Below are 17,480 nucleotides of genomic sequence, written 5' to 3'. Positions count from 1 at the left end.
CAGACCCTGCTGAGTTTTTCCAGCAACTTTGTTTTTGTTCCTATCCCAGTGTTGATGGCCCAGTCTTGAGTTGCTCGATCTGTTTAAAGTCTGTCCCATGTAGCATGGTGATAGTGCCATGCAATTTAATAAAGGATATTCTCAGTGTGAAGACAGGACATCCTCTCCACAAGGTCTGTGCTGTGGTCACTCTTATCAATACTGTCACAGATAGATTGATAAGGATGAGATCAAGTATATTTTTCCCTCGTTAGTTCCTTCACCCTTGCAACAGACTCTATCTAGCAGTTATCTCCTTTAAGACTCAACCATCTCAATCAGTAGAACTGCTGCTGAACTACTCCTGCTGGTGAACATTGAAATCTCCCACCTAGAGTACATATTGCAACCTTGCTGTTGTTCAACATTGAAGAGTATTGATTCATCAGCTGAGGAGGGATGGTACATGGTCACCAGCTGGCTGTTTCCTTGCCTGTGTTTAGCCTGAAGGCATGAGACTTCGGGAATCTGAAGTCAATGTTGAGGACTCCCAGGGCAGCTACTTCCTGACTGTTTACCACTGAGCCCGCCGCCTCTGCTGGGTCTGTCCTGCCGGTGAGACAGGACATATCCAGGGATGGTGACAGTGGTATCTGGTCAGATTTGTTTGTCAGGTATGACTTAGTGAGTTTGAATATGACAAACTGTTGCTTAACGTGTCTGTGACAGAGCTCTCCCAGTTTGGCACTAGCCCCCAGATGTTAGTGAGGTGGACTTTGCAGGATTTATGGGGCTGTTCCTGCCATTGTCTTTTCCGGTGCCTAGATCACTGCCAGGTGGTTCTTCCAGTTTCATTTCTTTGAGAATTTGTACCAGTTGATAGAAATGAGTGGCTTGCCAGGCCAGTCCAGGGGGCTACTGAAAGTCAATCACATTGCTGTCGCCAGACCAGGTGAGGAAGGCAGATTTCCTTTCCTGAAGGGCATTAGTGAGCCAGGTGGCTTCTGACTATCGTCAATCATAGAATCATAGAATCCCTACAGTTCAGATGTAGGCCATTCAGCCCATCAAGACCACAACAGCCCTTCAAAGAGCATCCTACCCAAATCCACCCTATCTCTGTAATCCTGCATTTTCCCATCGCTAATCCACCTAGCCTGTACATCCCTGGACACTATGGACAATGTAGCATGGCCAATCCACCTTAACCTGAAAATCTGTGAACTGTAGAAGGAAATGTGAGCACCCAGAGGAAACCCACACAAAGACAGGAAGAATGTGCAAACTCCATTGCCTGAGGGTGGAACTAAATCCTGGCACTGCGAGGCATCAGTGCTAATTACTAAGCCATTGTGCCATCTCAGGGTTTCATGGATATCAGTAGACTTTGATATTTTTTATTGAATTCAAATTCCACTATCTGCTGTGACAGGATTTGAACAAAGGTCCCCAGAACGTTTGCCAAATTTCTGGATTAATAATCTTTCAACACTATCATCAGGTCATTAACCCAACCCTGCTTGTGTAGCATTTTGAATTTGTTGTCAATATTGAGACGTTAGTGCAATACCAGCCACTTTCTCTTTCCCTGCCATGTAACCACCTTCCCATCCTGCTCCCCATCACTTCTCTGACTCACTCTTTTCCTTCCTTCTACTCACCATTCAGAGTTCTGTTAATAGCGGACTCAACTTGTACAGTGAGTGCACATTCCATTGTCAGTCCATTAGGAAATGTTGAATGCTCCACGACACATCTGTATCTGTCACCATCATCCTTTATTGTTGGTTTAATGTTCAGTTGACTGGATTTATAAAACGTTTTATCACTTTTCCTGCCAAACTTCTTTCTGTAACTTAGGAATGTAATATTTTCTGTTCTCTGTTTTGATACTTTGATCCAGCTGATCTTTAATAGTTCAGGATAAAATCCAGTCACGTCACAGCTCACAGAGTCCTCTGAACCATTCAAAATTGTAAGAGATTGTGTGGATAAACTAACGTTTGGCTGAGCTGTGTGGAAAGAAAACATAAACTTCATTAGATGCTGGCTTGTGTAGCTCATCAACAGTAAAGCAAGATGCTGGTAAGACTGTACAGATAAGTTACTATAAAACTAGAAAATTAATCTGATCAAATACCTTATTTTTCTTGTTTAACGTTTCAAAACAGACCTTTTCAAATCTGAATACAATTAGCCTTTGTAATGCAATCCTACATGTTTCTGTTTAATTTTTTTTTCCTCTGGCATGTATTTTGAAATTAGACTAGAACAAAGAGACACATGGTCATAATCTCATTTGAAAAAACTCTCAATGTTGATCATTTCTGATTCCTGTCCCCATCCAGCAGCGAGTGCATATGGTGGAAAAAGGAAAGCAAATATACTGAATGCTGTTGAGTGAAACATGCTTTTCTGGAGAGGAGCAAATCCCCAGTCAGCATCACAGACAGGTGCATGCAGTGTGGGGGCCCTGTGACAAGCAGTCAGCAATCACTGAGAGGATAGTGTGAAGTGAGGACCCTGGGACCAGGAAATGAGTACCATGGAGAGTAGCTAGTGAAATGGGACCCTTGCAGAGGGGCAGGAAGACCAGCACGTGGCACAGGTCTGGCCATTCCCAAAACTTATCTTTTTCGTCACACGAGCCATCTTGCACTTCAGCTGGAGGTCTTAGATGGACCGAATTTGCAGGAACTCCTTGTACAAAACTCTGGATATGGGGGAAGAACATACCCAACATCACCCTCATCCTGATGGCCACCTTTGTGTGCAGCTGCATCAAACACCAAGTATCACTATGTGCTAAGGTTCTACCTGGCCCTGGTGTTGTGACGGATGGGACTAGCCTCATTGCCGTGGAATGCTCCCAGTACTTGGACCATTCTGTACCACCTGCCTTTTGTGGAGAAATTTGCAAAGGGAAACACCTTTGAGCACAAGTCCATCAGGAAGTGGTAAGCACAGAGCATCCTCGAGACACAGAGAAAAGGAGGGTGGATCCTGTTGTATGGCTCCCTGAGCAGACTGCCAAAGTCATCTGGGAGGATGCTTCATCACCAGAATTTGCCAACAAGCACCAACACATCACTTGGCTGGTGGTGAGAAGGGCACCACCTGTCAGATCCCTCATGCACCCCTTGTCAGCCTGTGCCACCACATGCTGCCCTCTAAGTGGCTGTGGGAAAATTGACACTGTCACACATCTCCTCTTGGAATGTGACTTTGCAAAGGATATCTAGAGAGAGATGCAACAGTTTTTGTTAAAGTTTGTCCTGAGCAGCCCTGAGACGCAGGACCCTCTACTCTACAGTCTGATCCCCAGGACACGCATCAAGGCAAACATCGATTGCTCCTGGAGGACCATCAACTCAGTGAAAGATGCTCTTTGCTCTGCCCGGAACTCGTAGGTCTTCCAGAACAAGGAGTTGACACCGACTGAGTGTTGCAGACTGGCACAGTCCAAGGTGCAGGACTACATGCTGAGGGACACAGTAAAGCCTGGGGCAACTGCTGCCAGTGTGCAGTGGAAATACCACTGTGTGAAGTCTTTCTGCTGAAAGTAAGAGGGAGTTCATTCAGTTATCGGACCATCCTAATGCCTTAATGCAACAAAATATAATCTTGTTTTTTGGGATAGAGTCAAACTCAAATGTTTATTTGTCCACTTGATATGTTAATGTACAAAACCAAACTGCATTTGTGACAATATATGTATTTTTAATGAATAAAAAATATTTTTAAAATGAAAACTATTGAGGCAGGATATATTGGATGTTAGTGGAACTCATGGTGCAGAAAATATCAGATTTTTCTAGGCTATACTAAATTAGGGGCAATGATAAAATGAAAGAAAGGGTCTATCTTCTTTTAAGATAAAGGTATATCTGGGAAAAGCACTATCTGTGATTAACACGTCCGAACTACGTGGAAAATCCTAGGTATTTACATAGAACATTAGAGCACAGTACAGGCCCTTCGGCCCTCAATGTTGTGCCGACCTGTCATACCGATCTCAAGCCCATCTAACCTACACTATTCCATGTACGTCCATATGCTTATCCAATGATGACTTAAATGTACCTAAAGTTGGCAAATCTACTACCGTTGCAGGGAAAGCGTTCCATTCCCTTACTACTCTGAGTAAAGAAACTACCTCTGACATCTGTCCTATATCTTTCACCCCTCAATTTAAAGCTATGCCCCCTCGTGCTCGCTGTCACCATCCTAGGAAAAAGGCTCTCCCTATCCACCCTATTTAACCCTCTGATTATTTTATATGTTTCAATTAAGTCACCTCTCAACTTTCTTCTCTCTAACGAAAACAGCCTCAAGTCCCTCAGCCTTTCCTCGTAAGACCTTCCCTCCATACCAGGCAACATCCTAGTAAATCTCCTCTGCACCCTTTCCAAAGCTTCCACATCCTTCTTATAATGCGGTGACCAGAACTGTACACAATACTCCAAGTGCGGCCGCACCAGAGTTTTGTACAGCTTCACCATAACCTCTTGGTTCCGGAACTCGATCCTTCTATTAATAAAAGCTAAAACACTGTATGCCTTCTTAACAGCCCTGTCAACCTGGGTGGCAACTTTCAAGGATCTGTGTACATGGACACCGAGATCTCTCCGCTCATCTACACTGCTAAGAATCTTACCATTAGCCCTGTACTTTGCCTTCCGACTACTCCTACCAAAGTGCATCACCTCACACTTGTCTGCATTAGACTCCATTTGCCACCTCTCAGCCCAGCTCTGCAGCTTATCTATGTCTCTCTGCAACCTACAGCATCCTTTGTCACTATCCACAACTCCACCGACCTTAGTGTCGTCTGCAAATTTACTAACCCATCCTTCTATGCCCTCATCCAGGTCATTTATAAAAATGACAAACAGCAGTGGATCCAACATCGACCCTTGCGGTACACCACTAGTAACTGGTCTCCAGGATGAACATTTCCCATCAACTACCACCCTCTGTCTTCTTTCAGCAAGCTAATTTCCGATCGAAACTGCTATATCTCCCACAATTCCATTCCTCTGCATTTTGTACAATAGCCTACTGTGGGGAACCTTATCGAACGCCTTGCTGAAATCCATCTACACCACATCAACCGGTTTACTCTTATCTACCTTTTTGGTCACCTTCTCAAAGAACTCAGTAAGGTTTGTGAGGCACAACCTTCCATTCACAAAACCGTGCTGACTATCCCTAATCAATTTATTCTTTTCTAGATGATTATAAATCCTATCCCTTATAACCTTTTCCAACACTTTACCAACAACTGAGGTAAGGCTCACTGGTCTATAATTACCAGGGTTGTCTCTACTCCCCTTCTTGAACAGGGGAACCACATTTGCTATCCTCCAGTCATCTGGCACTATTCCTGTAGACAATGACGAGTTAAAGATCAATGCCAAAGGCTCGGCAATCTCCTCCCTGGCTTCCCAGAGGATCCAAGGATAAATCCCATCCGGCCCAGGGGACTTATCTATCTTCACCTTCTGAAGGATTTCTAATACCTCTTCCTTGTGAACCTCAATCCCACCTAGTCTCGTAGCCTGTATCTCAGTATTCTCCTCGACAACATTGTCGTTTTCTAGAGTGAATACTGTTGAAAAATATTCATTTAGCGCTTCCCCTATCTCATCTGACTCCACACACAACTTACCACTACTATCCTTGATTGGGCCTAATCTTACTTTCATCATTCTTTTATTCCTTAAATACCTATAGAAAGCCTTAGGGTTTACCCTGATCCTGTCCGCCAACAACTTCTCATGTCTCCTCCTGGCTCTTCTGAGCTCTCTCTTTAGGTCTTTCCTCGCTACCTCGTAGCCCTCAAGTGCCCTAACTGAGCCTTCACATCTCATCCTAACATAAGCCTTCTTCTTCCTCTTGACCAGAGATTCCACCTCCTTCATAAACCACCGCTCCCGCACTCTACAGCTTCCTCCCTGCCTGACAGGTACATATTTATCTAGGACACACAGGAGCTTTTCCTTGAATAAGCTCCACATTTCTAATGTGCCCATCCCCTGCAGTTTCCTTCCCCATTCTATGCTCCCTAAATCTTGCCTAATCTCATCGTAATTGCCTTTCCCCCAGCTACAACTCTTGCCCAGTGGTATATACCTATCCCTTTCCATCACTAAAGTAAACATAACAGAATTATGATCGCTATCACCGAAGTGCTCACCTACTTCCAAATCTAACACGTAGCCGGGCTCATTACCCAGTACCAAATCTAATGTGGCTTTGCCCCTTGTTGGCCTATCTACATACTGCGTCAGGAAGCCCTCCTGCACACACTGGATAAAAACTGACCCATCTATAGTACTCGAACTATAGTGTTCCCAGTCAATATTTGGAAAGTTGAAGTCCCCCATGACAACTACCCTGTCTCTCTCACTCCTACCGAGAATCATCTTTGCTATCCTTTCCTCTACATCTCTGGAACTATTCAGAGGCCTATAGAAAACTCCCAACAGGGTGACCTCTCCTTTCCTGTTTCTAACCTCAGCCCATACTACCTCAGTTGAAGAGTCCCCAAACATCCTGTCTGCAACTGTAATACTGTCCTTGACCAACAATGCCACACCTCCGCCCCTTTTACCATCTTCTCTGTTCTTACTGAAACACCTAAATCCCGGAACCTGCAACAGCCATTCCTGTCCCTGCTGTATCCATGTCTCCGAAATGGCCACAACATCGATGTCCCAGGTACTAACCCATGCTGCAAGTTCACCCACCTTATTATGGACGCTCCTGGCATTGAAGTAGACACACTTCAATCCGACTTCTTGCTTGCCGGTGCCATCTTGCTTGCCTGAAACTTTATTGCGGACCATGCTACTGTCAACCTTTTCTATAGTCGAACTACAATTTTGGTGCCCATCCCTCTGCTGAATTAGTTTAAACCCACTCGAACAGTCTTAGCAAATTTCCCCCCCAGGATATCGGTACCCCTCTGGTTCAGGTGAAGACCATCTTGTTTAAACCCAGTAGATTAGATTAGATTCCCTACAGCGTGTAAACAGGCCCTTCAGCCCAACAAGTCCACACAGCCCCTTGCAACATCCCACCCAGACCCACACCCTATAACCCACACATTCCTGAACACTACCGGTAATTTAGCATGGCCAATCCACCCAGCCTGCACATCTTTTGGACTGTGGGAGGAAACCGGAGCAAACCCACGCAGACAAGGGGAGAATGTGCAAACTCCACACAGACAGTCGCCTGAGGCTGGAATTGAACCTGGGTCCCTGGCGCTGTGAGGCTGCAGTGCTAACCACTGAGCCACCGTGCTAGTAAGAGTAAATGCAGGCAGCAAGCCAGCTGTACCCGGTTTATGATAAGTTTTGGCTAGATAACCACCCCATAAGTGATAGGCACCACTAGGATTTGAACACAGAATCTCCTGTTTATTGGGCAGGTACTTTAACCAACTAAGCCACAGCAACAACTTAGTATTTCTGATAGTCTGGATGACAAAGTCGACAGGAGGTGTCTCCAGTTGGAGTTCTGGATTATGGAGATTGAGTGGCAGCCTGGGGATACCATGGCACAACCACCCTCACCCACCTCCACAACAGCCTACCGACACAAAAGAAGGGGACCTGATAGGTAGCAAGGAGCTCCCCAGAGTGCAGCTTGCTCACAGAATATTTCTTGGCCTCAGAAGATGGTGATAGTGACAATTTCTATGTGGAGGCCACTTAGAGCTAAGACCATCTTACTAAGGGTGACCCAGCTGCTCAAGATGGGGATGGGTAAGTATTGAAGGGGTTTTGTCAGTGAAGCGAAAAAACAGGTGCTTTTGCCACTATAACAGTTACTCCATGAAGGTACGCAGCCTCTCTTGACGTCAAGGCTGCAAGGCATTCTGCACAAGAAGGGTGAACTGCCAGAGGTTGTAGTCTATATTTGGACCAATGACACAGGACAAAAGAGAACTGTGGCTTTGAAAGTAGAATGAGGGAGTAAGGTAGGAAATTCTAAAGCAGGGCTTCAAAGGTCGTAACTTTCGGATCACTCCCGGTGCCACACAGCAATGAGTATAAGAATAGAAGGACAAAGCTTGCATGAATATGCAGCTGGAGAGATAGTGCAGGAAGGAGAGCTTTACATTCTGAGGCTTTGCAACTGTTTGTGAGGAAGGTGGGACCTGTACAGGATGGTCAGGTTCTATACAAACAGGAATGGGAACAATTTTCATGTGGTGAGGTTTGCTAATGCTGTTGCGGTGGATTTAAACCAGATTGGCAGGGAATGGAATCCTGACAAGTACTGCAGAGGGGTCAAAGGCTGTGATAGAATTAGAAGTCAGAATACAAGTCAGTGAGTCTGGAAGGTAGAGGAAACATAGGCTACATAACAAAAGAAGTGACATAAGCATGATTAAATTGAATGTTTTTCAACAGCAGGATCGTGAGGAATGACACAGATAGGCACAAGAATGTTTGATACCTTAGCTATGACGAGACTTCCTGAAAGATGGCAAGATTGGCAGCTCGACATTCCTGGTTATCAGGTAATCACACAAGATAAAGAGAGGTTATTGGAGGATGAGGGAGGGTTGCAATTGTTGCTGCAACCTTTGCTGTTTGTAGTATATATATCAATGATCTGGAGAAAAATGTAGGTAATTTGAGTATTAAGTTTGGTGACAACACCAAAACTGATGGAGTTGCAGATAGTGAGGAGGATTGTCAAAGGATACAGCAGGAAATAGACGGATTGCAGATTTGGGCAGAGAAATGGCAGCTGGAGTTTAAACTGGAAAAAAATGTGAGAGTGATGCATTTTGGAAGATCGAATTCTGGTGCAAATTTCCAACAAGTGGTAGAAACCTTAGGAGCAAAAAACAGAAGTTGCTGGAAAAGCTCAGCAGGCCTGGCAACATCTGTGGGGAGAAATCAGAGTTAATCAGGATTGAGCGACTCTTCCTCAGAACTCAGTTCTGACCTGAAACGTTAACTGATTTTTCTACACAGGTGCTGCCACACCTGCTGAGCTTTTCCAGCAATTTACATTGTTGTTTGATTTACAGCATCTGCAGTGTTCTCAGTTTTTATTTAGAAACATTTGGACTATTGATATACACAGGGATCTGGGTATACAGGTCCACAGATCCCTGAAAGTGTCAACACATGTGGATTGTGGATAAGGTGGTCAAGAAGGTATATGGCATACTTGCCTTCATTATCATCAAGACATCAAATGTAAAAGTTGGCAAGTTATGTTACAGATGTACAAAATTTTAATTAGGCCACATTTAGAATATTGTGTGCAGTTATGGTCACCACACTATCAGAAGGATATGGATGCTTTGGATTGGGTGCGGAGAAAGTTAACCAGGATGTTATTTATGAGGAGACATTGGATAAGCTTAGATTGTTTTCACTGGAAAGATGGAAACCAAGGGGAGATCTGATTGAGGCCTACAAAATTATGAGAGGCGTTGACAGGGTGGATAGTCAGAGGCTTTTTACAAGGGTGGAAAAGTCAACTTCAAGAGGGCACAGGTTCGAAGTGTGAGGGTAAAAGTTTAGGCGGGAAGAGCAATGAAAGTTTTATCGCTCAGAGAGTGGTAGGAGCCCGGAATTCACTGCCAGTGGAGTTGGTGGAAGCAAGCAGGTTAGCAACATTGAAGGCGTATCTTGATAGATGCGTAAATGGAGTCAAACAAAGGGATAGAAACCATGTATGGGCAAAAGTAGTGGATCTAAATAACGGACAGGAATTGGCACATGTTGGTGGGCCGAAGGGCCTGTTCCTGTGCTGTATTGTCAACGATGGATCAACAGTAAAAATTCTAAACTGGGAAAAGGCTAATTTCACTAAGATACAATTTGGTCCAAGTGGACTAAGAGCAGCTCGTGCAAATAAACTGTCATACAAACAGAAAATTAGTGCAGAGACATAGGCCATTTGGCTCTTTGATGCTGCTCTGCCATTCAATTTGATCATGACAGACCATCCAATCCATTACCTTGTACCCACTTTCTCCCTACACCCTTTGATCCCTTTAACGCTCAGTACTGTATCTAGCTCGTTCCTGAAAACATTCAGAGTCTTAACATCAAACACATTCCATGGAAGAGAATTCCACAGGCTCACCTTTCTCAGTCACAGCAGTGGGACACATTCAAGCTAGGAAAAATCAAGAGTACACGGCTAATATTTTCTCATAAAGACAAAGGAGGGACCAAGACCAGAGAACCATGGATGCCAAGGAGCATAATGTTTAGGATTTAAAAAGAAACTCATGAATAATGCACTATTGTTTCTAGAAAACAATGACATCAATCACCTAAATCCAGATCTCTAGCTGTATCAACATGCAACCTCATGCTCAATAAGGGCACCTGAGATATCTTCAGAGTGATGTAAGCACAGGCTAAACACATATAGGCTTTTTGACCCAGCTACAACATCCCATGATTGATGGGAGTCAGTAGTAGACAGCCATGTTTGACACAATCACAGCAATGCCATATCACTTCACAAGCTTAATTTCAGCAGAAGTACTACTTAGCTGTATAAACAGGTTGACAGGATTTATGTTGCAGAAGTCATCCATATGTGTTGACTTGCACATTTTCTTGCATAATTTAACACAGGAGGAAGACAGATACATTTCTGCGATGCTTACCTAATACTTGTATTTCTGAGGTCCGTTCTGCACTTTCGGGTGTTATGAACACAGTGCAAGTGTAAATTCCTTCATCTGCAATCTGTACTCGTGGAAGGAAAAGTGAGACGTCTCCCTTCAGTAGACTGCTATCATTAATTAATGCTCCTGGTCGCTTTGCATCATGTTGACCACCCGAGAAAGAATACACTTCTTTTTGATTGAGCTTCCACTGAACTCCTACCCACTTTGCGTCAATGGGACCACCAGTATAGCCCATTACCTTGCATGTCAGGTGAATATTTTCATTTAATGATACTATCAGTGGGCTTTGAAATATCTCCAGATCCATTGTGTCTTTAAAAGAAGAAAAAAAAATTATGGAATCATCTCTCGTGTACTACCACAATGTCATAATAATGACACATATGTGTATTTCTTTCAAGTTTAAATAACAATTTACATCGCTCTGCCATGCTGAATTTAAAACAATTATTGTGGAAATTATAAAGCTTTCGCAGCAAAATTTTCTGAGGCCAGAACAGATCAGCAAGTGTGCTGCTTAAAACAACTTCACTCAACCAGGTTTTCTGAGGGGTAGTGAATCTGAGGAATTCTTTGCTGCAGTGGGCTGTCAAGGCTGGGTTTGTTGGCAGGAGTTTAATCTGAAATGGAAGTCTTGCTAAAATTACACAAGAGGCATGGAATACCATAAACAGTTCTGCTCCCTTTATCCACAGAAACATATGTTGGCATTGCAGGCAGTCCAGAAAAGGTTCACGAGTTTGATTCCTTGGTGTGGCGGGATTTTCCTATGAGGAGAGGTTGGGTCTGGACGCCTTACAGTGTCGAAAAATAAGAGGGGACCATATTGAAACATACAAGGCGCTGAGGAGGGCTTAAGAGAGGAGATGCTGAGAGGTTATTTTCCACAGTTTGAGATGATGTCCTCTGATCCTAGACTCTCTGAGTAAGAGGTTTGCATTTTAAAGCAGATGAAGGGGATATTTTTCTGTTAAAATGTAACCAAATTGAGGAATATTTTATTGTAGGTGGCTGTTGAAATTGTGTCATTGAACACATTCAAACTTGAGGCACAGGTTTTTAAATCAGTGAGGGAATCAATGATCATGGATTAAGACAGAAATGCAGAGTTAAGGATTATCAAATGAGCCATGCTGTTATTTAATGGTGAAGAAGCGTTGATGGGATGAATGGCCAACTCCTGTTCCTATATCTTATAGTCCTAGAGATGGCCAGAAAAGCTTTTTGCAACACTGATGTGAGTTGAGGAGCGGGACCCTGTGGAAACCCCATTGGAGCAGACTCCAAAAGGAATTGTTGGGGAAATTGAGGATCCCGATGGCCAATCTCCCTACACTTGGAACCTCAGAAAGTATCCATTTAAATCAGAGAATTTGGAAAGTTGTGCTGAAGCCAAGTAAGTTATTGAAGAAATATTAGACTATTCAATACATTGCCTGAGTAACTATTAATCAGACCCTTTAATTTATCTCAAACATTGCCAACTGAACCTCCATCTGATGCTATATTTCCCCAAACCAGACGGCTCTTTTCCCTCTGAGGTTTGACCCCCACTTCCTCCACGTGTGGACCCAATAAACACCAATCCCACCTCCCCCCCACCCATTCTCTGGACCAGCTACTCCTGCTGTGTCATCAGATCACTCCTACTTGGCCCTCTCAGGACTACCCATTACTTCTGACAGAGTCAATACTCTCCTTCCCCCACTGCTGGACCTGAATCACTTGTATCAGGATGCATTCCGCCTGACTCAGGGCCTGGTACCCCTTCCCCAAGGCTGGATCTGACTGCGCCATTTACCATTTTGCTATTGTTCACAGCTTAACAAATTTTTTTTTTTGCATAATATAAATAGAGGATTCTCAACCCTGAATATCTGCCTGCGACAGCAAAATTCTGCTGTATGGAGAAAGCATGTTCATTCTAAACAGGAAGGCACCACTTGGCTGTATTACTGTTTTTATGTAAGTGTCAGCTAACCAGAGTCCATTAAGGTGCAAAACCAGGAAACTCACATTGGAGGTGCTACTGACTCAGGTACTCAAATTAACAGCTAGGCATTTGATAGACAAGTCATGGTCAAATACCAGAAGGTGATAGAAACTCTTTAAAAGATGTACTAACAGAAGAGATCACTTCCATGGGAGTTTTCTCATTTGATGATCCAATGCACAGAAAGCAACATGTAGACACATGATCTTTGATTTTATCTCTTATTGGAAATATAATTTATAACACACTTTTATTACCTTGAGATACTGATGTAGTCATAAACTTTAGTATGTTGCTTAACATTTGCTTTTGCTGTTATTTCTTCTATCGTTGTAATCAAACACAGTTTTTGGCAAAATGATTAGAATCTCCTGAGAATTTCAAAGAACTTGCACAAGTGTAAAATGAAAATCTCAATTTATTAAAGTTTAGTTTTCACATATCTGGTGTCCTTTGTACATGGCAACTCTCCATACAATTCAAGGGGATATTTCTAGTCACCTTCGCTCTCCTCAGCTGTACCTGATTGTTCTTTTATTGCAGTTAAATGTCTCTAATCTGGAGTGCATTTAAATTCTTTCTCTCCCACACTATCTCATCACCTCATTTGAATATTGCCTTCTACACATAGTAGTAACAACACTAGAGTCAATGTAGAGTCCATTCCAGACAAATACATATTGCCATCTTCAATCTACAATCTAAAACTGTTGAATATGTTTTTCCTGGTCAGTGATAGAAGCAATGAGAAATTGAACTACTTCCAATGTACACTGGAGTCTGAGTGTAGCCTCAAATTCAAAATTGTCCTCAAAGTTCATCAGCCAGCTTCATATAGCTTACTCTGGCAAAGACAACAGCTCAAGAAGCAGTTAGAAGCCATCACACAATTTTACTTAATCATTTCCTTAATCATTGTAGAAGATTTTAATTTTTTAATGAGTTTATTTAGAAATAGCTAAGAGCAGGAATAACTCTGCCCAAAAACTATTCTGTAGGTGCATTCCTGACCTGATTGTTTACCTGATTACAAAGCAAAGGTATTTCTATTTTCAAAATAAAATTCACTGCAGGATCTACTAAATTGTCTTTCTACAAGACTCACTGGAAGTGTAAGCTTACAAATTATTAGCATAGTAGGTTTAAGGTGAGAGGGGAAAGATTTAAAAAGAACCTGGCAGGTAACCTGGGATAATGGGAACTGCAGATGCTGGAGAATTCCAAGATAATAAAATGTGAGGCTGGATGAACACAGCAGGCCAAGCAGCATCTCAGGAGCACAAAAGCTGACGTTTCGGGCCTAGACCGATGAAGGGTCTAGGCCCGAAATGTCAGCTTTTGTGCTCCTGAGATGCTGCTTGGCCTGCTGTGTTCATCCAGCCTCACATTTTATTATCCTGGCAGGTAACCTTTTCACTCAGAGGGTTGTGTGTCAATGGAACAAGCTGCCAGATGGAGTGGTGGAGGTGGGTGCAATGACAACATTTAAAAAGCATCTGGATGGGCATATGAATAGGAAAGGTTTAGTAGATATGGACCAAATGCTGGTAAATGGGATTTCTGGTCAGCATGGAAAAATAGAACAAAGGGTCTGTTTCCATGCTGTATGACTCAATGATTCCATAAATACTGCAAAGTTCAAAAACTCCATCTAACTAAATTATGCTAATGTTTAATTTCAGAGTATGACCTTTACTAGTAATTCAGCAATCCCTTTCCATAATGGTCCTGGCTGGTATTTTGTGAAAACAGGAATAAACCAAGCTGTGAATCCAGCTGTTGGTATGTACTATCCTGCCATACTTTCTGTTCAAAATACAATGTAATAGTTACTACAGTCCATTTGTGTCTTATTGTGCAACAGAGTGTGGATTTTACAATTTAGCTGAAAAAGCTGGAGATACTCATCAGATAATGAGAAATAGAGTTTTGAGAAGATTTGTAGCTCAGGTTGAGTTTCTGGATGCGAGTTTGCTCGTTGAGCTGGAAGGTTAATTTTCAGATATTTCGTCACCATTCTAGGTAAAATCATCAGTGAGCCTCCGATGAAGCGCTGGTGTTATGTCCCACGGGACATAACACCAGCGCTTCATCAGAGGCTCACTGATGATGTTACCTAGAATGGTGACGAAACGTCTGAAAACTAACCTTCCAGCTCAGCGAGCAAACTCACATCCATGAGAAATAGAGTTAACAACAAAACCAAATACATAGTCTCCACCCTACTTTCCCCAAGAATTGGATTCAATTCTCCTAGTTTCTTCAACTCTCTAGTATCTGTTCTAATAATACCTTGTTCCACTGCCTCAATTTGCATCCATTTTTCCTCAACCAAAGTATTCATTCAATTTTCTACACTCAGCTCCCGCTTGCATTTCTCATCGGAATCACAGTAGGACTCCCCTGTTCCTACACTGCAACCCACCAGACTTCATATTGAACAAATTATCCTACATCTGTTTCATCACATCTTGTCTCATACCATCATTACACAGACCTTTCCTTCCCTGCTCCTTTTACTATTCCCTCTAGTTTCTTCCCTGGGGAGGAATGTGCAGTGGGGCAAAAATATAGGAAAATAGTTTATTTGTACTACTTTCAATTTAATGACTTTAGTTACTAATGTAATTCAGTGTAAGACAGAGAAAGCACTTCAACCTTTTGATAAGACACTTTGCAATCTTCTGGGTTCAACACTGAATTCAGTAATTGTCCAATCTTTTCAGAGAATAGCCAATGGTGATGATTTTGCTATTCTTATTTACACATTTTCTAGGCCTATTTATTTAATGCCTCGTCGAATAATCATTTTCTTTTATGTTACTGCACTACAAACACTAATCTTTAAATCAATCTTTCCACAGTATCAGTGACTTACACTGTGGTTTCTCTACTATATTTTCTCCCCGATTCCCTGCCTACATATTTGCTTAAAATCGGTTACGTTGCTCATTTTTTCACAGTCAATCTGAAAACATAACTATGCTTCTTTATCCTACCGATGCTGCCACTTTTGAATTCCATGAATTTTATGTTTTCACTTGCGGGTATTGGCTGCAACGGAAGAAAACACTCTCCAGTCATTTTTATTACCAAAGGCATATCATCATTGTAGAAATGCGAAAACAAACTTAGATCAGTAATACTTTACCTGATGTCGAAATTAATGATATAATACTGCAAAGAGTCCAAATTTTCATCTTCATTTTGAGAACTTAAAGCTTCGAAAGCATTTTCCAACAATACCCATGAACTACTGAGCACTTGCTGCCGAACAGATGTTTCACTTTCGTCGTTATTCATCCAATGCGTCATTATCAGATAAAATTTCTTTCAGGGCAAAATTCGAGGATAACTAATTAATCATTCACTCATACTTAAGGCAGCAGCATTTAAATTTATAAAGAAGATTGGAAGCAAGACTTTTTTTTCAAACTTACAGTGTGTGAAATTTACTTTAAGTCATACACCATTTCGCTATTGTTCACAACTTAACAAAATGTTACATTTTCAATAGTATATCGCTTCTTGAGCTTTTGGCTAAGATCCAGTGATCGGACGTTAGAGCTGGCCTACTATTGGTGGATCTATATGCTGGCTTCAGCCGAACGCCAATTAGGAAAAAGCCAACCAGCAGCTAAGACTTCAGCAAGTATCCGCACCCCAGGCCAAGGGATCCGGAACACAGTCAGGGTGACTATGAAGAAGGTGGAAGAAGATGCGTTGGGCGATCGGACCGTTCTTTTTGTGCGGAGGGTTGTGGTTTTTTGGTTAAGATCGTGTGTGTTATACCAATTGTGTGCTGAGGCTCGGCTTCAGTGACGGTGATGTCTGGGATCGTTTTTAACGGTCTCAGTGTGGAGGCAACACGACAGAAAAAGCAGTAGATGTTTGCTGTGTGCAGGATTTCCTCAGTAGTGGATATTTTGACGTGACTTTCAAGTGTGACAAGCAATGTGAGGGGCTGTTGAAGGCTTTCAAGGAGGAAAAGAGATGAGGGTTCCCGCTCTGTCCTGGATGCTGTGCCACCGTTTGTGCTGCCTGTACAGAGGAGCCGGATGGTCACCATCCATATGTACAACCTGCATGTGCCAGCAGCAGATGTTATGACCTTCCTGGGAAGGTAATGTGAAAGTGGAGAGCAGCAGCAGTGATGTGACAGACCCCTGAGGGATCTGAACCAGCTGTTGGCACATCAAGGTAACCCTGAGGGCAGGTGCAGATTGGAACATCCTCCACCCACCATCCAGCTTTGTGCTTGGTGGGAGCTAAGACTACCTGATGTACATGGGGCAACCCAAGGTGTGTCGTATCTGCGGGAGGGCAGGGCATGTGGCAGCAGAATACAAGGTGACCCTGTGCAGGAACGGTATGGAGGACGGACTCCTGTCAAAGAACTGCCAAAAGACAAAGGACTACAACCTTTGTGGAGAAGCAGGCCACCTCTATAGGATATGCCCACGATGGGGGGGGGGCGGCACATGCACTCAAATGGTGAGCGGGAGCAACATGCGGGCCAAACCGGCCCAAAGGACAGTAAGGTGCCACCCGCCAGGCCTCCTCGACAAGACATACCCACAATGGGGGCAGCAGGGGTCACATATGCCTCCTCCTGGCAGACATTGTGAGCAGGAATGGTCCCCTGAGACTAATTAATGTGTACGCCCCAATGATAAAGAGTGAGCGGTTGGCCGTTCTACAGCAGCTCCCACTGCTGCTGGCTAAGTCCAGCCTGGCTGGTCATTCTGACCGGAGATTTCAACTGCATCATCAATGGGGATGTTCGTTCTGGAATGGGGGAGGGGTGTGATAGTAAACTGGACC

The 17,480-nt window shown here is 43.1% G+C and overlaps 1 protein-coding gene across 3 annotated transcripts in view; it reads right to left on the bottom strand.

The window, feature by feature from the left end:
• Nucleotides 1–15,945, bottom strand: part of LOC125459498 (probable serine/threonine-protein kinase MARK-A) — a 102,900-nt gene extending 86,955 nt beyond the window's left edge. For 2 of the 3 annotated variants that reach the window (XM_059651870.1, XM_059651871.1), the window contains exons 1-3: nucleotides 15,808–15,945; nucleotides 10,640–10,975; nucleotides 1,641–1,991 (exon numbers count right to left, since the gene is read on the bottom strand). In XM_059651870.1, coding sequence (XP_059507853.1) covers nucleotides 1,641–1,991; nucleotides 10,640–10,975; nucleotides 15,808–15,862 — 742 coding nt within the window. In that variant the 5' untranslated portion in view covers nucleotides 15,863–15,945. Of the gene's footprint in view, nucleotides 1–1,640; nucleotides 1,992–10,639; nucleotides 10,976–15,807 lie in introns of those variants that run through there. The other variant, XM_059651872.1, reaches the window with a different exon arrangement.
• Between the last annotated feature and the right edge of the window lie 1,535 nt (nucleotides 15,946–17,480).

The sequence above is a fragment of the Stegostoma tigrinum genome, chromosome 17 (genome assembly GCF_030684315.1).
Source record: "Stegostoma tigrinum isolate sSteTig4 chromosome 17, sSteTig4.hap1, whole genome shotgun sequence".
NCBI classification, from domain to species: Eukaryota; Metazoa; Chordata; class Chondrichthyes; order Orectolobiformes; family Stegostomatidae; genus Stegostoma; species Stegostoma tigrinum.
Note: the sequence above shows the minus strand (reverse complement) of the source record. Positions and strands in the feature narration are given on the sequence as shown.